The 26,482-nt window shown below is 36.5% G+C and overlaps 1 protein-coding gene across 3 annotated transcripts in view; it reads left to right on the forward strand.

Moving 5' to 3' along the window:
* Nucleotides 1-26,482, forward strand: part of CSMD3 (CUB and Sushi multiple domains 3) — a 1,475,959-nt gene that overhangs the window by 626,071 nt on the left and 823,406 nt on the right. For all 3 annotated transcript variants that reach the window (XM_055546406.1, XM_055546407.1, XM_055546408.1), the window contains one exon: nucleotides 18,558-18,682. In XM_055546406.1, coding sequence (XP_055402381.1) covers nucleotides 18,558-18,682 — 125 coding nt within the window. The remainder of the gene's footprint in view (nucleotides 1-18,557; nucleotides 18,683-26,482) is intronic.

Here is a 26,482-nt window from a genome sequence, read left to right on the forward strand (position 1 = left end):
ATAGTGGAGGACTTTTACACCTCACTTTCATCAATGGACAGATCATCCAGACAAAAGATAAATAAAGAAACCAGGCTTTAAATGACACATTATACCAGATAGACTTAATCGATATTTATGGATCTTTCCATCCAAAAGAAGCAGCATACACATTCTTCTCAAGAGCATCTGGGACATTCTCCAGGATTAATCACATGCTGGGCTATAAAGTGAGCATCACTATAATTAAGAAAATTGAAATCATATCAAACATGTTTTCCAACCACAGTATGAGATTAGAAAGAATCAGCAAGAAAAATAAAAAGGCAACAACTTCCATGGTGGCTCAATGGTAAAGAATCTGCCTGCAAATGCAGGAGACACAGGTTCGATTTCTGGTCCAGGAAGATCCCACATACCTGAGAGCAACTAAGCCCATGAGCCACAACTACTGAGTCTGTTCTCTAGAGACCATGAGCCACAACTACTGAACCCATGTACCACAACTACATCCTCTAGAACCTGTGCTCCTCAAAGAAACCCCCACAATGAGAAGCCTGTGCAGTACAACTGGAGTGTAGCCCCCACTTACAGCAACTAGAGAAAAGTACACATAGCAACAAACCCAGCACATCCAAAAATATATCAACAAAATAAATTTTTAAAAAAAGTAAAAATTACAAACACATGGAAGCTAAACAACATGCTACTAAAAATAAATAGAAAACTGATGAAATAAAAAAGGAAAACTAAAACTACCTAGAGACAAGTGAAAAATAAAGAACTGCAATCTAAAACCTATGGGACACAGCAAAAACAGTTTTAAGAGGCAAGTTTATAGCAATAAAGTGTTACCTCAATAAACAAACAAAAAACATGAATAACAAGCCTAATGTTACACCTAAAGCAAATAGAGAAAGAACAAAGAAAATGCAAAGTTAGTAGAAAGAAATCATAAAGATCAGAGGAGAAATTAATGAAGAGAAATGAAAACAATAGAAAAGATCTATGAAACCAAAAGCTGGTTCTTTGAAAAGATTAAAAAAAAAAAATGTTGATAAACATTTTGCCAGACTCATCAAGAGAACAAGGGAGAGTGCTGAAATCAATAAGACTAGAAATGAAAAAGGATAAATTACAACATCTATCACAAAAATATAGAGGATCATAAGAACTCTATGCCAGTAAAATGGATAATCTACAAAAAGTGGACACATTCTTAGTAGATACAATATCACAAGACTGAACCAGGAAGAAATAGAAAATAACAGGCCAGTCACAAGTAATGAAATTGAAACTGTTTTAAAAACTCTTAACCAATAAAAGTCCAGGACCTGACAGATTCAGAGGAAAATTCTATCAAACATTTAGAGAAGAGTTAATACTTACTATTCTGAAACTCTTCCAAATAATTGTCGAGGAAGGAATACTCCCAAACACATTCTATGAGATCATCATCACCCTGACACCATAATCAGACCAAGATACCACAAAGAAAGAAATTTACAGACCAGTATCACTGATGAATATAGAAGCAAAAATCCTCAAACACTAGTAAGCAAATTACTAGTAACAAAATACTAGCAATCTGAATCCATCAATAGATTAAAAAGGTCACAGACCATCAATAGATTAAAAAGATCATATACCATGCATAACCTCAGATATGCAGATGACACCACCCTTGCGGCAGAAAGTGAAGAAGAACTAAAGAGCCTTTTGATGAAAGTGAAAGAGGAGAGTGAAAAAATTGGCTTAAAACTCAACATTCAAAAAAGTAAGATCATGGCATCTGATCCCATCACTTCATAGCAAATACATGGGGAAACAATGGCAATAGTGAGAGATTTTATTTTCTTGGGCTCCAAAATCACTGCAGATGGTGACGGCAGCTATGAAATTAAAACACACTTGCTTCTTGGAAGAAAAGCTATGACCAACCTAGACATCATATTAAAAAGCAGAGACATTGCTTTGCCAGCAAGTCTGTCTAGTCAAATCTATGGCTTTTCCAGTAGTCATGTATAGATGTGAGAGTGAGACAGTAACAAAAGCTGAGCACCAAAGAATTGATGCTTTTGAAATGTGGTCTTGGAGAAGACTCTTGAGAGTCCCTTGGACTGCAAGAAGATCAAACCAGTCAATCCTAAAGAAAATCAGTCCTGAATATTCATTGGAAGGATTGATGCCGAAGCTGAAGCTGAAGCTCCAATACTTTGGGCACCTGATGCAAAGAACTGCCTCATTTGAAAAGACCCTGATGCTGGGAAAGATTGAAGGCGGGAGGAGAAGGGGATGACAGAGGATGAGATGGTTGGATCTCATCGCTGACTTAATGGACATGAGTTTGGGTAAACTCCAGGAGTTGGTGATGGACAGGGAAGCCTGGTATGCTTCGGTATTTGGGATCGCAAAGAGTCGGACACCACTGAGAGACTGAACTGAACTGATACCATGATCAAGTGGAACTGTATTAAGAAATTTTTAATATCTTCAAATCAGTGTGATACACTATATCAAAAAATTGAAGAATTAAAACCATATGATTATCTCAATAGATGCAGGAAAATCTTTTAATTAATTCAGCACCCATTTATGGTAAAAAGTCTTCAGAAAGTGTGCATAGAGGGAACACTCAGTTCAGTTCAGTCACTCAGTCGTGTCCAACTCTTTGGGAATCAATATTACAAATCAGAATTACAAAAAAATGTCATCTCATGTCAATTCAAATGGCCATCTTCAAAAATTATCAAATAATAAAATGTTGGAGAGACTATGGAGAAAAGGGAACACTCTTATACTGTTGGTGGGAATGTAAATTGGTATAGCCACTATGAAGAACAGTATGGAGGTTCCTTAAGAAACCTAAAATTTAGCTACCATATGATCTAGGAATCCTACTCCTCAGAATATATCTGGAGAAAAACATGACTTGAATGGATATATGCACCCCAGTTTTCATCACAGCACTGTTTACAATAGACAAATATGAGAAAATCATAAATGTCCACAAACAGATGAATGGATAAAGATATGGTGTATATATAATGGAGTATTACTCAGCCATTAAAAATTATGAAATAATGCCATTTGCAGCAACATGGATGGACATGGTGGATATCATACTGAGAAGTCAAAAGAAAAAGACAAGTATCATATGATATTGCTTATATGTGAAATCTAAAAAAAATAAAGTTAAACTTGTTTACAAGATGCAGTCACAGACTGAGAGTACAAATTGATGACTACAGGCCAGGGCAGACCTGTTAGGGGCGGTGGGGGGGGTGATATATTGGGAATTTGGGATGACATGTACACACTACTATATTTACATTAAATAACTAACAAAATATATGAGCAAACTCTGGGAGATAATGAAGGACAGAGGAGCATGGTGTGCTGCTGCAGTCCATGCGGGTCACAAAGAGTCAGATATGATTTAGCAACTGAACAACAGCAACATCAAATAGCACAGGAGATGTTGCTCAATATTCTGTAATAATATAAATGGGAAAATAATTTCAAAAAGAATAGATACATGTAAATGTGTAACTGAATTGCTTTGTTGTACAAATGAAACTAACACAATATTTTCAATCAACTATGCCCCAATATAAAATGAATTTTAAAAAATATCTACTAGTGTCCCCATTAATGACAAGGAGAACATAAATACAAATTTACTATTGTATTGTCAGACTTTCTCATGCTGCATTTGAACAGCTACTCAGATTTAGTATTATGTACCTTTTTATAGAGAAAATTTCAGCTTTATTAATTATATATAACTTATTTTTTTAAGACTTGTTATGATGGAAATACTGTGTGACTTGGACAGAGTGGAAAAAGGGATTATGACTAATTATGTAATATGAGATACTCTTATAGTAATGAAGTGAGAATAAGAAAGAAGAGGAAATAAAACAAAAAGATACCTGAGTAATGAGAAAGTTTTTAGGTTAAACAAGATAAATAACCAAAGTGAGGCAGGAGATTTGGAGTAGGAAGAAGGAAAAGATCTATCAACTGATTGAAAAAACAAATGTAGAAATACGAGAGAAGACTTAGCAGTGCCATAGACTAAATTAGCAGTCTCCTTATAAAAGGCTCTTTGTAGAGATATTAACGACTTTTAAGTATATTCCTCCATAACCAACTTGTCAGGAAATTCTTTTGATTCCAATTTCAAAGGTATTCTAAATATATCAAGTATGCTCTATTTCAGTTAAAACTTTCCTAATTTTCAAATCACTATAGTGTCTCCCTCAAGCCATCAATACAACCACAAATGATCCTTCTACTACCACTTTATCTATAATGCATTTACCACACAGCAGTCAAAATGATCTTTTAAAAACATAGATCAAATCACATCACTTTTCTGTTGGAAATCCTCCAGCAACTTCCCTCTTGCACAGAGAATAATAAATTACATTATAAAAGTAATTGTTTTAGAACCTGTTCTGTTTCTCTCTCATTGAGCTAACTTTGGATCATACTTCCCACCTCTCAATCTGATCCAGCCATCCAAACTAGCTTTCTCTGTTTCTGAAACATTTTTTCCTGCTTGAGACCCTTTCTGTCAAATCTCTATAGGAGTAAGTGTCTCATAATAGATGTCAAATTAAATATAAACTTTCTAGTCATCTTCTGACACCTCCACAGAGTTATTATATCATTCTATCATTTCTATGTAATACTTGTTGTCTGATACTATTTTGTTTGTTTCTTTATTTGTTTACTATCTTTGTGCTGATCCTTGGCCTTACTATTCTCAAATCTATTCCTAGACGTTTCCTTTATGTTGGAGAGTTAGGGAATGAAACTCACAGGCTCAGTTTCCTAGGCATATTGCTGATTTTCGCCATTCACAGATACTAGCAGGTAACTGAAAGATAAATCACAATCTGGAATCAACATTGCCAGGAGAAATATCAATAACCTCAGATAGGCAGAGGACACTACCCTAATGGCAGAAAGCAAAGAGGAACTAAAGAGCCTCTTGATGATGCTGAAAGAGGAGAGTGAAAAAGCTGGTTTAAAACTCAACTTTCAGGAAACTAAGATCATGGTATCTGGTCCCATCACTTCATGGCAAATAGATGGGGAAACAATGGAAACAGTGTGAGATTTTATTTTGGGGGCTCCAAAATCACTGCAGATGGTGACTACAGCCATGAAATTAAAAGACACTTGCTCCTTGGAAGACAAGCTATGAAAAACTGAGTGAGCATATTAAAAAGCAGAAACATTACTTTTCCAACAAAGGTCTGTCTAGTCAAGGCTGCAGTTTTTCTAGTAGTCATATATGGATGTAAGATTTGGAATATAAAGAAATTGAGTACCGATAAATTGATCCTTTCAAACTGTGGTGTTGAGGAAGACTCTTGAGTCCCTTGGACTGCAAGGAGATCAAACCAGTCAATCCTAAAGGAAATCAACTCTGAATATTCATTGGAATGACTGATGCTGAAGCTGAAGCTCCAATACTTTGGCCACCTGATGTGAAGAGCTAATTCATTAGAACAAACCTTAATGCTGGGAAAGATTGAAGGCAGGAGGAGAAATGGATGACAGAGGATGAGATGGTTAGATGGCATCATTGACTCAATGGACATGAATTTGAGCAAGCTCTGGTAGGTGGTGAAGAACAGGGAAGCCTGGCATGCTGTAGTCCATGAGGTTGCAAAGAATTGGACACAACTGAACAACTGAACAGCAAGAATGTAAAGGAAAACAGGTCATTTACTCTTTGAGGGTTATAGGGAGGTGTACCAGAAAAGCTGCCCAAAGGAGGTGACATCTTCAGTATGATATGAAAACATAAGTTTTCCAGATAGACAAAAACAGTAAGCAAAAATATCAGAATGAAAGTAGAGCATATGCAAATGCACAGAGTTCTTAAACCATACAGCATATTCAAGGACAGTTTGTATTGCTGAATGTAAAGTACAAAGTGGGTTGGTTGATAAAGATTACAAAGGATATTGATGAACCTAGAACCTATTAGACAGAATGAAGTGAGTCAGAAAGAGAAAGATATATACTATGGTATTCTATAGTATTCTAACACATATATACAGAATCTAGAAAAATAGTACTGAAGAATTTATTTACAGGGCAAAAATGGAGAAACAGACATAGAGAATAGACTTATGAACATGGGAAGAGGGTAGGAGAGGGTGAGATGTATGGAAAGAGTAACATGGAAACTTACATTACCTTATGTAAAATAGATAGCCAATGGGAATTTGCTGTATGGTTCAGCAAACTCAAACAGGGGTTCTGTATCAACCTAGAGGGGTGGGATGGGGAGGGAGTTTCAAAAGGGAGGGGATATATGTGTACCTATGGCTGAATCATGTTGAGGTTCGACAGAAAACAGTAAAATTCTGTAAAGCAGTTATCCTTCAATAAAAATAAATTAATTTTAAAAAAAGGTTACAAAGAAGATTTCTAAGAGGGAATGTGGTACATTAGCAGTTGATGGGATAGCACCATGATTTACACCTTTCTCCACAAATGTTGAGTAACATTAAACCAGGGAAAAAAGAAAAAAAAAGTGGAAAAAAAAAAAGGCAAAATGGTTTATCCTAAGTTAACTTCTAAACTCCTTTATATAAGCTATTACAATTAAGGAAATACCCAAAGACAATTTTACAGATACAGTTGCATTTTTCTCAAGTAATGGGAAGTCTAGAAATACCTTCAGCATATATTTGTCTTCTCAATAATGCCATTGATGACCAAACCTATATGTTTCTAAGTCCTTTTTCTGTCCCATTCTTAGTATGTTACTTTTGAGTATTGTGCTGATTGTCTTGTGATGGCAAGATGGCCACTATTAGTCTTGCTCTAGGTACCAATCCTTCTTTTAAAGAAGGAAGAAGGAAAATTGGCAAAAATTTTTCTTTTTGAATTCTTGTATTTTTGTCGAGCATGAGAAGTCTTGTCCAGCCATTTAATTGGCCAAAAATTGTTGTCCTACACACCTTTGATGGAGAAGGAAATGGCAACCCACTCCAGTGTTCTTGCCTGGAGAATCCCAGGGACAGAGGAGCCTGGTTGGCTATATACCACAGGGTCGCAAGAGTCGGACAAAACCACCAACACCACCACAAAGCTTTGAAACAGCCAGTTGCTTAGCAAAATGAAATCAGCATACATAACTTGTTTAAATTAAGCATGAGACTTCCTGGGGGTGTCATGGAAATAAGAAAATCTACCTATATCCTAAATAAGGTATGGTTCTGTTTGAGGGGTTAGGAATAACTTGAAATGGAACAGATAAAATCTGCCAGATATACAGGGTATAGAAATGCTTTCTATAACTTAATCTCAATTTTGTTTTCTAATCTCACAGATCATCAATCCTTTATCCCTCATCTCACTCCCACTCAACTTTCCACTTATACACACACACACACACACACACACACACACACACAGACTGTAGCCATAGTTGTTTCTTGTTCTCAAACTTTTGTGGTTCCCAAAATCTATCATGACTGTAACCCCTGGGAGTTTTCTATTGTGCATTCCTTATCTAGAAATGGCTTTCTTATTTATTGTTTGGCTATATCTGCTCAGTTTTCAGTATTAAGCTAAGGTTTCAACCCCGAAACAAGCCTTTATTATGTGCCTCTCTTTCTTCTTTCATAGCAGTCTCCCCTTTTATGATATGGTACCACATTTTATTTTGTTTTTCCTATTTGTTTCCCATATATGTCAGTGAACTCTGAGAGGAGAGTCTCATATCTTCTTTCAGTATCGTGTCCTCTGCATCTCTTTGTCATAACCTAACATATCCCAAAGAGTGAAATAACCATAGTCAGCAAGTTTTTTATTTTGTTGGCTCTGCATAGTATTTGAAAAAAAAATCCTTTTAAAATATAAATGGCTTTAAGCAAGCATATACTCACCTATTCATGATCAAGCTTTTGGCCTTGATTATCTATAAGACATTTGAGGTTGTCAGGCCTACATAAGCAATGAATGTATACTGAATAATTTAATTAATGAAAATTATTTGCAAGTGTAGATATTTCTGTCTTGGATTACTAAATAGATCAGATCAGATCAGATCAGTCACTCAGTCATGTCCGACTCTTTGCGACCCCATGAATCACAGCACGCCAGGCCTCCCTGTCCATCACCAACTCCTGGAGTTCTCTGAGACTCACATCCATCAAGTCAGTGATGCCATCCAGCCATCTCATCCTCTGTAGTCCCCTTCTCCTCCTGCCCCCAATCCCTCCCAGCATCAGAGTCTTTTCCAATGAGTCAACTCTTCGCATGAGTTGGCCAAAGTTCTGGAGTTTCAGCTTGAGCATCAGTCCTTCCAAAGAAATCCCAGGGCTGATCTCCTTCAGAATGGACTGGTTGGATCACCTTGCAGTCCAAGGGACTCTCAAGAGTCTTCTCCAACACCACAGTTCAAAAGCATCAATTCTTCGGCACTCAGCTTTCTTCACAGTCCAACTCTCACATCCATACATGACCACAGGAAAAACCATAGCCTTGACTAGACGAACAGTAGAATTTACTAAGAATGGAATTTTAGGAAGACAAATGGATCTCAGGAAAGGCAAGTTCAATTTGGAACACTTTGAATTTGTGATCTTGCTGTGAGATACTCAGACACAAAGGTCATTACAGAAAGAGATCAAAATTTGTTAACACTTTCTAGTTACAAGGAAAGATCTTTGACTTAGTCATTGAAAGCCTTAATAAAGTTAAAAGACTGAAAAAAAGACAGAGGGTAATTGCAAAGAAGAGAGCATTTAAATTAGAAATTAATATCAAAATGAGAAGTTAATATCAAAGCTACTTTAAAAACCCAATGCTTTTGGAAATTAAAGGTCCACTTTTAAATGATGGGTGTATCTAAGAAGCCATGAAAGGAAAATTAGAAAATATATATGACAGAATAAAAATGGAAAGATAATTTATCAGACATTGTTACATGAAGCTAAAGCTGCTCAATGCAATTAAATAAATGTGGAATCTTGAATAATCTATGAAATCAAATAATGGGCACAAGCATAAAATTTTGTGAAATTTGAACAAAATCTGTACTTTAGCTAATACTGTATCACATGTTAATTTCTTGTTTTTTAAGCCTTTGTCTAGTGTAGTAAAAACTTTGTATGTATATATATATATATATAGCATGTATAATATACATATATGTATATGTATATTATAGAAACTGAATTTTTGCCTAGCTAAGAAAGTATGACATTTTGATTCCACTTGTTTGAAAAAGTATGAATAGAATGCTAGATTTCTAACTTATATTCACTCAAAACTTTGACATAGTTCCATTTATTCTGGCATGTAGTATCCCTGCTAAAAGTCTAAAAGGCATACTATCTTAGTGATTTTTGATGTCATTTTAAGGATAGTAATTTTCTACATGTTTAATAAGTTTTTTTTCCTTTATAGAAATGGTTTGAAGATGTTTTAATTTTTAGTATATGTGATAATTTTGAAAAAATATGGACCTGCTTTAGTGATAAATTTCTGCCTCTGTCAGAAAGTTGTATAGATCTTTAAATAAACCAAAAATCAATAACTGAAAAAAATTTAGTTACAAATTCACTGTTTATGTTATTCTCTCAAGATCCTCTGCTTCTTATTTCTTAAATCTTCTTCTTTGACTCAGACACCATCATTTGTTCTTCCTTATCTCTTTAGTTGTTCATATTTTTCTATTTGTATGAAATTATATTAGCTATTTGATTTACAGGAAACATTTATATATTTTGAAAACTCTCATATCTTCTTTTCCTGAAAGCTTTGAGGTTTTAATGTTTTTGCAATAATAAATATTATTTTTTTTTAAATATGGTAGTATTTACACATAGGCTAGGTCAACGATTGTTTTTCAAACTATGCTTTTGTTTATCACATGCTTTATGATTTGCTATTTTCAGACTGAAGATGTATTCAATCATTTATTTCAAAATGTTCTATCAGATTATGTAACCTACTAAACTGTAATGTTTTATTCAACCTGGCAGAACAGATGTCTGTTCATTAGTGACAAAGAAATTGCAGTGAAAATTACAGAGCTTGTATTCTTTTACTGTTTCCCTTGACATAAATATTTTTAATGAAACACTTTCTTTAATTTCAACTCAAATGTTAAAGCAGTTCATAAAATAAAAATGTATTTGTTAGAGCTACCCATTTTCTGGATGTTATTGCCCTTGGATTCTGCTAAAGAGACTGCTTATTTTATTAACTTCTGCTTTCTCTGCATTGTTTTTTACTTTTATATTTTTGTTTTAGAATATGTTAAAGTATAGCTATGATACTAATGAAGGTGCTTGCAGATGCCCAAAGAAGAGTCTTTTTTTCAAAACTGGGGAAGAAATTAATGGCTTTCACAACTATTTCTGTGATTGAGAAATACAATTGAGTATCCGAAATGTGTTTGCCATTATATACTTTACAAATAATATTTCATATCATTACCATGACAGATAAGGAAGCTGAGGCTTAGAGAGAATGTTATTTTCTCAAAGACATAAAGCTGGAAAAGGGAAGAGTTAGGATTTGAAAGATCTGCAGTTTAAACTGTTAATGTCAACTCTAAACTACCTCCCCCAGTGTATTAATTGGAGGAAAAAAAATGGAAAAGTTAATCTCTGGTGAGGGGTACGGTAAAAACTTCAGAGACAATCACTGCCAGTGTTTGGAATAGGTATAGCAACAAAGCACTTAAGTGTTTATTATAGCAAATTGTCTTTATAGTTTTCTATAGTCAAAAGAAACAAGCTAAAACACCTGTTACTTAAACAAGATGCAATATATTGTTTTTAGTAAGAACAGCCGGGATAAACTAGAATATTATACTCATCTGTGACAAATACAGTGCCCTTGATAGAATCTTTAATTTAGTTTATTAATTTAGTTTATTAATTTCTGGGGGCCAGACTTCTGTGAGCCAGATCTTGTACTAAGATCTCTTTCTTAATGTTTTACCATCGTTAGTTTCTAACTGGTACATTGCAGATAGTGACTGCAGCCATTAAATTAAAACAAGCTTGCTCCTTGGAAGAAAAGTTATGACCAACCTCAGTTCAGTTCAGTTCAGTTCAGTCTCTAAGTGTCCGACTCTTTGCGACCCCATGTACACAGCACACCAGGCCTCCCTGTCTATCACCAACTCCCGAAGATAACTCAAACTCACGTCCATCGAGTCGGTGATGCCATCCAGCCATCTCATTCTATGTCATCCTCTTTTCCTCCTGCCCCCAATCCCTCACAGCATCAGAGTCTTTTACAATGAGTCAACTCGTCACATCAGGTGGCCAAAGTACTGGAGTTTCAGCTCTAGCATCATTCCTTCCAAAGAACACCTAGGGCTGATCTCCTTCAGAATGGACTGGTTGGATCTCCTTGCAGTCAAAGGGACACTCAAGAGTCTTCTCCAACACCACAGTTCAAAAGCATCAATTCTTAGGCGCTCAGCTTTCTTCATAATCCAACTCTCACATCCATACATGACCACTGGAAAAACCATAGCCTTGACTAGACGGACCTTTGCTGGCAAAGTAATGCCTCTGCTTTTCAATATGTTATCTAGGTTGGTAATAAATTTCCTTTCAGGGAGTAAGCGTCTTTTAATTTCATGGCTGCAATCACCATCTGCAGTGATTTTGGAACCCCGCAAAATAAAGTCTGATACTGTTTCCACTGTTTCCCCATCTATTTCCCATGAAGTGATGGGACCAGATGCCATGATCTTAGTTTTCTGAATGTTGAGCTTTAAGCCAACTTTTTCACTCTCCTCTCTCACTTTCATTAAGAAGCTTTTGAGTTCCTCTTCACTTTCTGCCATAAGGGTGGTGTCATCTGCATATCTGAGGTTATTGATATTTCTCCTGGCAATCTTGATGCCAGCTTGTGCTCCTTCCAGCCCAGCGTTTCTCATGATGTACTCTGCATAGAAGTTAAATAAGCAGGGTGACGACATACAGCCTTGACGTACTCCTTTTCCTATTTGGAACCAGTCTGTTGTTCCATGTCCAGTTCTAACTGTTGCTTCCTGACCTGCATACAGGTTTCTCAGAAGGCAGGTCAGGTGGTCTGGTATTTCCATTTCTTGAAGAATTTCCCACAGTTTATTGTGATCCACACAGTCAAAGTCTTTGGCATAGACAATAAAGCAGAAATAGATGTTTTTCTGGAACTCTCTTGCTTTTTCCATGATCCAGCAGATGTTTGGCAATTTGATCTCTGGTTCCTCTGCCTTTTCTAAAACCAGCTTGAACATCAGGAAGTTCACAGTTCATGTATTGCTGAAGCCTGGCTTGGAGAATTTTGAGCATTACTTTACTAGCGTGTGAGATGAGTGCAATTGTGCGGTAGTCTGAGCATTCTTTGGCATAGCCTTTCTTTGGGATTGGAATGAAGACTGACCTTTTCCAGTCCTGTGGCCACTGCTGAGTTTTCCAAATTTGCTGGCATATTGAGTGCAGCACTTTCACAGCATCATCTTTCAGGATTTGAAATAGCTCAACTGGAATTCCATCACCTCCACTAGCTTTGTTCATAGTGATGCTTTAAGGCCCACTTAACTTCACATTCCAGGATGTCTGGCTCTAAGTGAGTAATCACACCATCGTGATTATCTGGGTTGTGAAGATCTTTTTTGTACAGGTCTTCTGTGTATTCTTGCCACCTCTTCTTAATATCTTCTGCTTCCGTTAGGTCCATACTATTTCTGTCCTTTATTGAGCCCATCTTTGCATCAAATGTTCCCTCGGTATCTCTAATTTTCCTGAATAGATCTCTAATCTTTCCCATTCTGTTGTTTTCCTCTATTTATTTGCATTGATTGCTGAGGAAGGCTTTCTTATCTCTCCTTGCTATTCTTTGGAACTCTGCATTCAAATGGGTATATTTTTCCTTTTCTCCTTTGCTTTTTGTAAGCTTCTTTCCTTTTCATGGCTATTTGTAAAGCCTCCCCAGACAGCCATTTTGCTTTTTTGCATTTCTTTTCCATGGGGATGGTCTTGATCCCTGTATCCTGTACAGTGTCACAAACCTCAGTCCATGGTTCATCAGGCACTCTATCTATCAGATCTAGTCCCTTAAAACTATTTCTCATTTCCACTGTATAATCATAAGGGATTTGATTTAGGTCATACCTGAATGGTCTAGTGGTTTTCCTTACTTTCTTCAATTTCAGTTTGAATTTGGCAATAAGGAGTTCATGATCTGAGCCACAGTCAGCTCCCGGTCTTGTTTTTGCTGACTGTATAGAGCTTCTCCATCTTTGGCTGCAAAGAATATAATCAACCTGATTTCGGTGTTGACCATCTGGTGATGTCCATGTGTAGTGTCTTCTTCTCTTGTGTTGTTGGAAGAGGGTGTTTGCAATGACCAGTGTGTTCTCTTAGTAAATCTCTATTAGCCTTTGCCCTGCTTCATTCCATATTTCAAGGCCAAATTTGTCTGTTACCCCAGGTGTTTCTTGACTTCCTACTTTTGCATTCCAGTCCCCTATAATGAAAAGGACATCTTTTTTGGGTGTTAGTTCTAAAAGGTCTTGTAGGTCTTCATAGAAAGCATTCAACTTCAGCTTCTTCAGTGTTACTGGTTGGGGCAGAGACTTAGATTACTGTGATATTGAAAGGCTTGCCTTGGAAATGAACAGAGATCATTCTGTCGTTTTTGAGATTGCATCCAAGTACTGCATTTTGGACTCTTTTTTCGACCATGATGGCTACTTAATTTCTTCTAAGGGATTCCTACCCACTGTAGTAGAAATAATGGTCATATGAGTTAATATCATCCATTCCAGTCCATTTAACTTCGCTGATTCTTAGAATGTTGACGTTCACTCTCGCCATCTCCTGTTTGATCACTTCCAATTTGCCTTGATTCATGGACCTAACATTCCAGGTTCGTATGTGGGCCTTAGAAAGCATCTCTATGAACAAAACTAGTGGAGGTGATGGAATTCCAATTGAGCTATTTCAAATCCTGAAAGATGATGCTGTGAAAGTGCTACACTCAATATGCCAGCAAATTTGGAAAACTCAGCAGTGGCCACAGGACTGGAAAAGGTCAGTCTTCATTCCAATCCCAAAGAAAGGCTATGCCAAAGAATGCTCAAACTACCACACAGTTTCACTCATCTCACATGCTAGTAAACAATGCTCAAAATTCTGCAAGCCAGGCTTCAGCAATACATGAACTGTGAACTTCCTGATGTTCAAGCTGGTTTTAGAAAAGGCAGAGGAACCAGAGATCAAATTGCCAAACATCTGCTGGATCATGGAAAAAGCAAGAGAGTTCCAGAAAAACATCTATTTCTGCTTTATTGTCTATGCCAAAGACTTTGACTGTGTGGATCACAATAAACTGTGGGAAATTCTGAAAGAGATGGGAATACCAGACCACCTGACCTGCATCTTGAGAAATCTGTATGCAGGTCAGGAAGCAACAGTTAGAACTGGACATGGAACAACAGACTGGTTCCAAATAGGACAAGGAGTACGTCAAGGCTGTATGTCGTCACCCTGCTTATTTAACTTCTATGCAGAGTACATCATGAGAAACGCTGGGCTGGAAGAAGCACAAGCTGGCATCAAGATTGCCGGGAGAAATATCAATAACCTCAGATATGCAGATGACACCACCCTTATGGCAGAAAGTGAAGAGGAACTCAAAAGCCTCTTAATGAAAGTGAGAGAGGAGAGTGAAAAAGTTGGCTTAAAGCTCAACATTCAGAAAACTAAGATCATGGCATTTGGTCCCATCACTTCATGGGAAATAGATGGGGAAACAGTGGAAACAGTATCAGACTTTATTTTGCGGGGCTCCAAAATCACTGCAGATGGTGATTGCAGCCATGAAATTAAAAGACGCTTACTCCTTGGAAGGAAAGTTATTACCACCCTAGATAGCATATTCAAAAGTAGAGACAATACTTTGCCAGCAAAGGTCCGTCTAGTCAAGGCTATGGTTTTTCCAGTGGTCATGTATGGATGTGAGAGTGGGCCTGTGAAGGCTGAGCACCGAAGAATTGATGCTTTTGAACTGTGGTTTTGGAGAAGACTCTTGAGAGTCCCTTTGACTGCAAGGAGATCCAACCAGTCCATTCTGAAGGAGATCAGCACTGGGATTTCTTTGGAAGGAATGATGCTAAAGCTGAAACTCCAGAACTTTGGCCACCTGATGCGAAGAGTTGACTCATTGGAAACGACTCTGATGCTGGGAGGGATTGGGGGCAGGAGGAGAAGGGGATGACAGAGGATGAGATGGTTGGATGGCATCACTTACTCGATGGACGTGAGTCTGAGTGACCTCTGGGAGTTGGTGATGGACAGGGAGGCCTGGCAAGCTGCGATTCAAGGGGTCGGAAAGAGTCGAACACGACTGAACGACTGAACTGAACTGAACTGATGCAGTGTTGTTCTTTACAGCACTGGACCTTGCTTCTATCACCAGTCACATCCATAACTGGGAATTGTTTTTGCTTTGGCTCCATCCCTTCATTCTTTCTGGAGTTATTTCTCCAGTGATCTCCAGTAGCATACTGGGTACCTACTGACCTGGGTAGTTCCTCTTTCAGTATCCTATCATTTTGCCTTTTCATATGGTTCATGGGGTTCTCAAGGCAAGAATACTGAAGTGGTTTGCCATTCCCTTGTCCAGTGGACAACATTCCTGTCCACCATGACCTGCCCGTCTTGGGTGGCCCCACATGACACGGCTTAGTTTCATTGACTTAGACAAGGCTGTGGTCCTAGTGTGATTAGATTGACTAGTTTTCTGTGATTATGGTTTCAGTTTGTCTGCCCTCTGATGCCCTCTTGCCACACCTACTGTCTTTCTTGGGTTTCTCTTACCTTGGACATGGGGTATCTCTTCATGGCTGCTCCAGCAAAGTGCAGCCACTGCTCCTTATCTTGAACAAGGGATATCTCCTCTCTGCCATCCCTCCTGACCTTGAACGTAGAGTAGCTCCTCTAGGCCCTCCTGTGCCTGTGCAGCCACTGCTCCTAGACCAACCTAAACAACATATTAAAAAGCAGGGACATTATTTTGCCAACAAAGTCCATCTAGTCAAAGCTATGGTTTTTCCAGTAGTGATGTATGGATGTGAAAGTTGAACTATAAAGAAAGCTGAGCACTGAAAAATTGATGCTTTTGGACTGTGGGTTGGAGAAGACTCTAGAGAGTCCCTTGGCCTGCAAGGAGATCCAACTGGTCCATCCTAAAGGAAATCAGTCCAGAATATTCATTGGAAGGACAGATGCTGAAACTGACACTCCAGGGCTTTGGCCACCTGATGCAAAGAACTGACTCATTTGAGAATACCCTGATGCTGGGATAAGATTGAAGGTGGGAAGAGAAGGTGACGACAGTTGGATGGCATCACCGACTCAGTGGACATGAGTTTGTGTAAACTCTGGGAGTTGGTGATGGACAGGGAGGCCTGGCATGCTGCAGTTCATGGGGTCACAAAGAGTCAAACATGACAGAGCAACTGAACTGAACTTAATTGAACCTCCCTAGTATAGATCACACCGTATCATCTCCCTGAGAACCATGATTACTCCAACATGCTGTAATCAAATTCCTACTTCTGCCTTTTTCTTCTTAACATTTATTCTTCAACCAGAGATAATTTGGTCACTTTAAAACATTAAATGTCATAATGCCATTCCTTTGGTTCATAGTCCTATAACTACTCCTCCATTCTCCCAGAGTAAAAGTTACAACTCTTACTATGATGTACTGATTTATAAATGATCTGCCCTCAGTCTCTTTTTCTTCTTCCTTAACTTCATTTCATACCCATGTCCTCTTAATTTGTGTACTGTAATCACATTACATTCTTTTTTGATCACATTACATTCTTTTTTGTCCCTGGAATACAATAAATGTGTCATATATAAGAGTTGAGTACATAACTGCCATTTCCTTCTCCAGAATTATAAGCAATTTAAGTAGCCATGACAGAATTTTAACCAATGCATGCGAGCTAGGTTGCTTCAGTTGTGTCTGACTCTTTGCGACCCTATGGTATGTAGCCTGCCAGGCTCCTCTGTCCATGGGGTTCTCCAGGCAAAAATACCAGAGTGGGTTGCATGCCCTCCTCCAGGGGATCCTCCCAACCCAGGGATCTAACCCACATTTCTTATGTCTCCTTCATTGGCAGGCAAGCTCTTTACCACTAGCACCATCTGGGAAGCCCTACCCAAGGATAGTTTTCTCCAATTATAGGGATACAATATCTCTGGACTTGGACATTTTTGATAAATCTGCATGTGTATTAAAGATAAATGTTTCACTTTATATGAACTATATATATATACACACACATATATGTATATATAATATATACCATATACATATATACATATATATTTTATTATATATTTATTATTACAAATATATATATTTACAAATATCACAAATATATTTACATATACATTTACATATATTTATATACATACATATATACATATACATACATACATACAGTGTATATATTTATGTGTGTATATATTTATGTGTGTATATATGTATATACATGTATATATGTGTGTGTGTGTATATATATATATATATATATATATATAGCCAGTAGACCAGGTTTAGCCTGCAGGATGGACACCGTTGCCAACCCTTGACCTAAACTACTTGAATTATGATTCTACTGGCCTACCTTTCTCTGATTAATCTTCCTTTTAAACTGCCCTACACACTGTTCCAGAGATCTCTTTTAGCAACACAAATGTGATCACGAAATCCTCCTGCATGATAAGCTCAGGAAGATGAACAGGAGCTGTTCAGGCACTGCCTGGGAGAGAGGGTAGAGATAATGGTTTCCAGGCACAAAGGGTGCAGACAGAAAACAGCATGGCATGTGCAAAAACTGTCAGCTGCTACAGGTGCTGATGACATGTGGCATTGTGTTAGAGATGAGGTGGAGAAGCTGCCAGTGACTTATTGCTGGAAGGAATTTAAGCCATTTTAAGAAAATATAATTTGTTATTTTTTCCCACTGGTAAGTTGCTGTTTAAGGATTTTAGGGGGAAAATACATGATCAGTTTATTTAAAAAAAAAAAACAAAACATATACACACATCCATGGATGGGCAAATACCTGTGCACGTAAATACCTGTGCACGTAAATACCTATGTAAATATCTGCTAAAGAAGTACTGTCACGTGGTATGAACACAAGCATTGTAATTCAAGTTTAGAAGTCTACTCTTTGCTTCACATTTACCACCTACTTAAGATGGGAAATTTAGTCAGTTTAGCTTTGGCTTCTACAACTAATAATAAGATAATTAAACTTGATGAGAGCTTTCTACAGTTCCTACCAATATCAGCATGTTGTTGATTTACAGTAGATTCATATTTATGATTTTTGTTATATATTTGTACAAGTTATATTTTCATATTTTGGTTCCCCCAAAGAATATGTTTTGTCACTGTGGGACATTTTTCACCTACTCAATATTGCCAGTAGAACTGGAACCTAACTGTTATGTTATATGCTTCTAATACTGTTTTTTTAATCCTTTGCTCTATTTTAGCCTTGGATCAACTGTGCAGTTCTCTTGTGATGAAGATTATGTCCTACAGGGTGCTAAGAGCATCACCTGCCAACGGATAGCTGAAGTTTTTGCTGCTTGGAGTGATCACAGGCCTGTATGTAAAGGTAAGGAAGAGTCTTTAAAATAAAAATGCTTTCCTAACACATTTTAATAGTGTGAATTCATTCCATTGAGTATAAATTTCAATTGAAACTGAATTGTAATGCAGGAAACATTTAGCTCATATATTTGACAATATTATTAAAAATATGTAATAGGCAAACCACTATGTCAATCCCAAGCAGTTTGCAGTCTAATAATCATATGGTAACAAATTGGAACATTAAAATATGTAATACAGGCAATGATAACTCTTTTTGCCTTTTTAAAAATTATAACACCCTGTAGAGGCATTAATGTAGATATGGAATTTTAAACAATAATTGCACCTTAATTTGTATGCTTTGCCATTTTAATTGCTTAAATGTACAGTAGTCATGATGTCAGTGGCAGTGGAGGTGGAACACTTGTTCTATGATTAGTTAATTTAAACTAAGACAAATCACTGAGTTCTCTGGCTTTTCATATTACCAGTAACTGCAGATAAGAATTATTTTCATAAAATTAAATGAAGCCCTTTTATTCTAAACTTTATTTAGCTACATTTGAAAATGAACACCTGATTCTGGCTTACTGGTGCTCTTGTTGCTTGTTTGTTGCTGTTGTAATTTTTAATAATGGCATCTCTGCATATTTCAGTGTCTTAGTACTCAAAGTTCCATTAGCACTTCCTGTCCCTGAGGGAACAGTTTCACTCAGTTGCCCCACCCTCTAGAGTCCTCTCAGACAGATTCTGGTGACTAGAGAAAAGATAGATTTGAGACCTGTTGTAAGAGGAAAAAGACAAAGTATTTGACAACTACCTGGATATGGAAGGAGAAAGCGATAAGAAGTTAAAGATGATGAGACTATGAGACTAAAGTCTATGATAGTTAAAAAAAAAAAAAAAAAAAGTCATGCTCTTAGTAAGTATAAAAAAACTGAATAGTGAAATTAAATAGGCAATTTTATCATAGGCTTAATTTTTTAGGCACTTACTATGCATCAGGCACTGTGCTAACCACTGCATATACTCTGACTCATTTAAATCGTCTAAACAAACCAATGGAGTAAGCATTATTATCTCCATTTTAGAAATAAGTGTTGTGAGACACAGAGATATCCAGTCACTCTCCCAAGCTCAAATGTTTGGAAAATGACAGAGTCTTTAAGAATGATATCATAGTTTGTGGAGAGAAGTCCAATTTCAGATCACTAAAGAGGGAATAGAAAATAGTAAAATGGAAGCAAATAGTTATATTCTATTCCCTTGGCAATGATAACCCAAAGTAAGAAGAAGACAGAGCCTAGATTTTTCTTGGGTTCAAGTAATTTTATTTATTTGTTTATTCCTTACCTTTCTCCCTATCAAAGGCTTACAAAATTCCATATAGTGAAATAACATTAAAAATATTATTTGAGAGATAATGAAACAGTATTTAATTATTATTATTGAATAATAATGTGAAACAGAGATAATGAGAAAATAAGATAAAATATGATCCTAAGGGAAGTTACATGATCCTAAACAAAAGCTTATTTGTACAAGTTGGTAAAAAACATTAAAAAATTATTGAAATATAGTTGTTTTACAATGCTGTGTTAGTTTAAGGTGTACAATAAAGTGTACAGTTATACATATATATATTTAGTATTTTTTTACATTGTCTTTCATTATACAATGTTACAAGATATTGAGTATAATCCCTGTTCTATACAGTAGGTCATTGTTGGTTATCTATTTTATATACAGTAGTATATATATTTTAATCCAAACTCCTAATTTATCTTTCTCCCCAGACCCATTTTGATAACTATATTTGTTTGCTTTCTGTCTGTGAGTCTATTGCTGTTTTCTAAATAAGTTAATCTGTGTCTGTTTTTTAGATTCCACATTTAAATGTGGAATACAGCGTTTGTCTTTGTCTGATTTTCTTAACTTAGTAAGATGATCTCTTAGTTCATCTATGTTGCTGCAAATGACATTATTTCATTCTTTTTTATGGCTGAGCAATATTCCATTGTATGTATGTATCACATTCCTTTATCCTTTCATCTGTCAGTAGACACTTAGGTTGCTTCCATGTCCTGACTATTGTAAATAGTCCTGTTATGAACTTTGGGATGCATGTTAAAATCCTTTTTTCTCCAGATAGATGCCCAGAACTAGGATTTTAGGATCATATGGCAACTCTATTTTTATGCCTTTGAAGGAAGCGCCCTACTGTTTTCCATAGTGGCTATGGCAATTTACATTGTCACCAGCAGCGTAGTGGGGGTTCTTTCCTCCACACTCTCTCCAGCATTTATTATTTATAGACTTTTAGATGATGGCTGTTCTGACTGGTATGAGGTAATACACTACTGAAGTTTTGACTTGAATTTCTCTAATAATTAGTGATGTTGGGCATTTTTCATGTGCCTGCTGGTTATCTGTATGTCTTCTTTGGTGAAATGTCTTTTTAGATCTTCTGCCCATGTTTTGGTTGGGTTGTTTGTCTTTTTGATATTGAGCTATATGAACTGTTTGCATATTTTGGATATTAATCTGTTGCTGGTTGCATTGTTTGCAGATGTTTTCTCCCATGTATAGGTTGTCTTTTTGTTTTGTTTATGTTTTCCTTTGTTGTACAAAAGCTTTTAAGTTTTAAGAAAAAAATTAAGAATGGCTTACATGTTAAATATGACAGCTGCTAAAGAAATATAAAAAAATGTAAAGTTTACATGAAAGCCACTGTCTATGAAATATAACAATGACACCACAAAATCAAACTTATTCTTGGCTTTGAGATATGAAATATCTTGCTTTGCTTTTTATAAAGTGGACACTGAATAAATACATATTGTGGTAATTACTCTCACCAATGTCACGACAGTGAAAGAACAGTTAGCTGTTTAAAGTTGATTTCTTATGATATTCTCCACTCAAGATATAGTTATAAGGGACAAAAATCAAAATTGAGGTTTCAAGGTAGTTGTGTCCACACATCCAGTTTTACATAAATTAGATGTGTGCATTTCTTTTATGAAAAGAAAGAATGGGAAAGTAGAGGACAGAGTAAAGAAAAAGATTAATGCAGGAACAAAGTCTCACATAGAAACAGAAATTGTAGCCAGATCATGGGATTTAAGGTTTACCTAGAGTGAGACTGATACTATAAACCATCTTTTTCATTCCAGACTCTCACTTCAATAAGAATAATGATTCATATTTATTATGACGGTAAATTGTTCAAAGGCAAAACTAGTATTATATTATTTTGTTACCTTTTACAAACCCTGTAGTAGAAAGAACAGTTCTGTATTGACTTAAATCTCAAGAAATGTTTCTTGAATATTAATGCATGCATATTTTCTTTGGTTCTAAGATACATGATTGATATATTTATATACATGTAAATATACATGCACAAACATCTGTGTGTGTATATATATATAGAGAGAGAGAGAAAGAAAGAGAGCGATACATATATATATTTTCACTCAGTAGTCATCAGTCATTGTTGGAAGGTATTATTTGTGTGTTCAAAATTCATTTATTATTAGTATTTCATCTTAATATTAAATTTCCTACAGATATTAATCATTTATACACAACTTTACTCATTGCATGCAGGGCACATGTGTGTATGGTTTATTGAAAAAAAAAATTGCTGGTAGAAGTCACTAGCTGTAGTGTTGAAACGGTAATGCAGGAAACATGCTGAAATAGTAATTAAAGTTTTAAAATGACTATTCACTGTGAGTCTGAATGAAGAACAGTTTTCAAGTCTCATGGGTGCTTGGACAGAATAAATACGCTTTTTCCCAGATAGCAGCATAAATAACAGTATCAGTGCACTGCACCTTTGAGAAGTCATTAATATAGCTGCTGTCTATGTATTGCATGGTTGAGCAATTAAGAAATTGTGCTTTTAAAGGGACTTAAATTCACACAAACTGCAAATTATGAATCAAAAGAAAAAGGACAATTCAGAAATTAATATTAATATATTTTACACAACCTCAGACAATAATTTTTATTCCCTAAATGGAATATGTATATGAGATATTTGACAATTTACTGTTATGGAAATAATTTTCCTTTGTTGGAAATGCAATAGATACCCAAAAGCAAGAGCGTATGCAAATAAGATTTATGTGGTGAATGGAACATATATAGAAAATTTATTTTAGACTTTCATGTTGTTCAAAGAAACATCATTTGAGAATTGGCAATGTTACCTAGGAAACAGTTAAGAGCGTTAATCTTGATAGATTGGGAAAAACTTTTTTGACTAATTTTCAGTCAATATTTATTTGGCTTGCCCCAAATAATGATTTTTTTTTTTTAATCTGTTAAGTCACAATGGTGTGGGCTATTCTTTTTTTTTTTTTTCTGTTAATCTTTTTTTGTTGTTGTTGTTCTTCAACTTTATTTTATTTTTAAACTTTACATAATTGTATTAGTTTTGCCAAATATCAAAATGAATCCGCCACAGGTATACATCTATTCTTGAGAGTAATGGAAAAGGTGATTAAGACAAGATTAGAAAAGAAAGCCAAAAGTGGGGGGAGGGAAAATATTTTTAAAAGTAGAGTAAAAACCGAAGAGTCACCTTTTAATTTCTTTATTCAATCAATCATCCAGTTATTTGTTTATTCACTTATTAACATACTGATTAATTTATTTTGGATTCCACAAGCATTAATGAATGTAGGTATGTAGGTACATAGAATGTAGGCATGTCATATTAAACAGTACATGAGATACAAGGTATGTAAATTTTTTTATTATCTTGTATTGATTTGCAAGGTATAAACACAAAACTAATACATAGTAGACTGTTTTGTGTACAAAAGAGGTAAAATCCTCTGCAAAATTCAGATGAAAGGAGGATTATTTCCATGTTTGGAGATTGTCAGGCATTGAAAACAAGGAAATACCATAAGGGCAGAACGTGTGATTATTTTCTATTTCAACATATAGTCTCACCCCTTGACCTCTAAGAAGAAGAGAGGGGCTGAAGATTAAACCAGTCATGTATAGCCAGTGATTTAATTAATCATGTATATGTAATGAAGCCTCCATAAAACCACAAAAGGACAGGGTTCAGAGAACTTCTAAGTTGGTAAACACTTGGAGATTTGAGGAGAGTAATATACCTGGAGATGATGTGAATGTTTCAAACACCATTCCCAAGCCTTGCCTTGTGCATTTATTTTGTCTAGCCATTCCTGAGTTACTTCTTTTCATAATAAATTAGTAATCTAGTAAGTAAAATATTTCTCTGAGTTCTGTGAGCTGCTGTAGCAAATTAATCAAACCCCAAAATAGGATGATTTTGGAAATCTCTGACTTATAGCCAGTCAATTAGAAGTATAGGTAACAGACATGGTCTGGTGATTGGTATCTGAAGTCCAAGAAGAAGGTTGTGGGAATTTTCAGTTTGTAGCTGATTGGTAGTAGCGTAGGCAACAATGTGGCTTGAGAACGGCATCTGAAGTGGAGGGGTGCTGGGGAGTTGGGGACAGTCTTCTAGACTGAATATTAACCTGTGGAATCTGATACTATCTCCAAGATAGTGTCAGAATTATGTTGACTTGTAATACACCTGGCTGGTGTCTCCATGCCTTGTGTTGTGGGGGAAGCTCCACCCCCAAGACACACTGGAATTGGGTCTGTGAATCTAATTTATTTAGTCACTCCTTATCTGAAGTATTGGCTCAGATGATAAAGCATCTGCCTACAATGCTGGAGACCCGGGTTTGATCCCTGGGTCCAGAAGATCCTCTGGAGAAGGAAATGGCAACCCACCCCAGTAGTCTTGCCTGGAGAATCCCATGGATGGAGGAGCCTGGTGGGCTACAGTCCATGGGGTTGCAAAGAGTCAGACACAACTGAGTGACTTCTTTTTCACCTTCACATTATCTGAAGTATCTCTGAAAGAACCATTAAACCTCTACTACCACTGTCACTGTTCCATAATTCCATTACTACATCTATCTCATGTTTTTTAATTTTGACTACAATTTATCATACATATTGCTGGCATTCTAATCCCTTCCAAAACTTACTTTTGTTATACATGAAGAATGTTCAAAGGCCACATGCTATTTCTTAACTGCATACTACAAACCAGTGAAATGAAATAATCAAGAATATGAATTCAGGTATCACACTATGCCAGTTTAAATCCCTGACCTTCTACTTAAGTAATCTGCCTTCTTTATAATTACCAGATTTATTGTCTGTAAAAGGAGCATTATAGTAAATCAGTGTCTGCTTCACAGGAAATTGAGAATTTGTATGAGTACAAAATGAGGTAAACTATATGAAAGCATTTAGTGCATGCGCTTAATGAAACGCAAGTCTCAAATGATAGAGGTACTGATAGTTGTCCCCTTCATGGATCACAGCCTTGTCATGGCAAAACGGCCTGCATAACTCAGTGAAGCCATGAGTGAAGCCATGCAGGGCCGTCCATGATGGACAGATCATAGTGAAGAGTTCTGACAGAATTTGGTCCAGTGGAGGCTAAAATGGCAATGCACTTCAGTACTCTTGTCTGGGGAACCCCATGAACAAGATGAAAAGGCAAAAGATATAATACTGGAAGATGAGCCCCCTGTCCCAGATCAGATGTTCACCAGGCTACTGATGAAGGAAGGAGGGGTGACTAATAGCTCTAGAAACAATGAAGAGGCTGGGCCAAAGCAGAAATGGCACTCAGTTTTGGATGTGTCTGATGCCATTAAAAACAATATTGTATAGAAACCTACAATGTTAGATCCATGAGTCAAGGTGAATTGGACATGGTCAAGCAGATAACAAGATTAAATATCGACATCTTAGGAATCAGTAAGCTAAAATGGACAGGAATGGGTGAATTTAATTCAGATGATCATTTATCTACGTGGAAGTGAGAAATAGATTTAAGGGACTAGATCTGATGGACAGAGTGCCTGATGAACCATGGACAGAGGTTCCTGATATTGAACAGGAGACAGAGATCAAGACCATCCCCATGGAAAAGAAATGCAAAAAAGCAAAATGGCTGTCTGAGGAGGCCTTACAAATAGCTGTGAAAAGAAGAGAAGTGAAAAGCAAAGGAGAAAAGGAAAGATATAAGCATCTGAATGCAGAGTTCCAAAGAATAGCAAGGAGAGATAAGAAAGCCTTCCTCAGTGATAAATGCAAAGAAATAGGGGAAAACAGCAGAATGGGAAAGACTAGAGATCTCTTCAGGAAAATTAGAGATACCAAGGGAACATTTCATGCAAAGATGGGCTCGATAAAGAACAGAAATGGTATGCATCTAACAGAAGCAGAAGATATTAAGAAGAGGTGGCAAGAACACACAGAAGACCTGTACAAAAAAGAGCTTCACGACCCAGATAATCATGATGGTGTGATCACTCACTTAGAGCCAGACGTCCTGGAATGTGAAGTCAAGTGGGCCTTAGAAAGCAAAACTACGAACAAAGCTAGTGGAGGTGATGGAATTCCAGTTGAGCTATTTCAAATCCTGAAAGATGATGCTATGAAAGTGCTGCACTCAATATGCCAGCAAATTGGGAAAACTCAGCAGTGGCTACAGGACTGGAAAAGGTCAGTTTTCATTCCAATCCCAAAGAAAGGCAATGACAAAGAATGCTCAAACTACCGCACAATTGCACTCATCTCACACGCTAGTAAAATAATGCTCAAAATTCTCCAAGCCAGGCTTCAGCAATACATGAACCATGAACTTCCAGATGTCCAAGCTGGTTTTAGAAAAGGCAGAAGAACCAGAGATCAAATTGCCAACATCCACTGGATCATGGAAAAAGAAAGAGAGCTCCAG

The sequence above is a fragment of the Bubalus kerabau genome, chromosome 14 (assembly GCF_029407905.1).
Source record: "Bubalus kerabau isolate K-KA32 ecotype Philippines breed swamp buffalo chromosome 14, PCC_UOA_SB_1v2, whole genome shotgun sequence".
In the NCBI taxonomy this organism is placed as follows: Eukaryota; Metazoa; Chordata; class Mammalia; order Artiodactyla; family Bovidae; genus Bubalus; species Bubalus kerabau.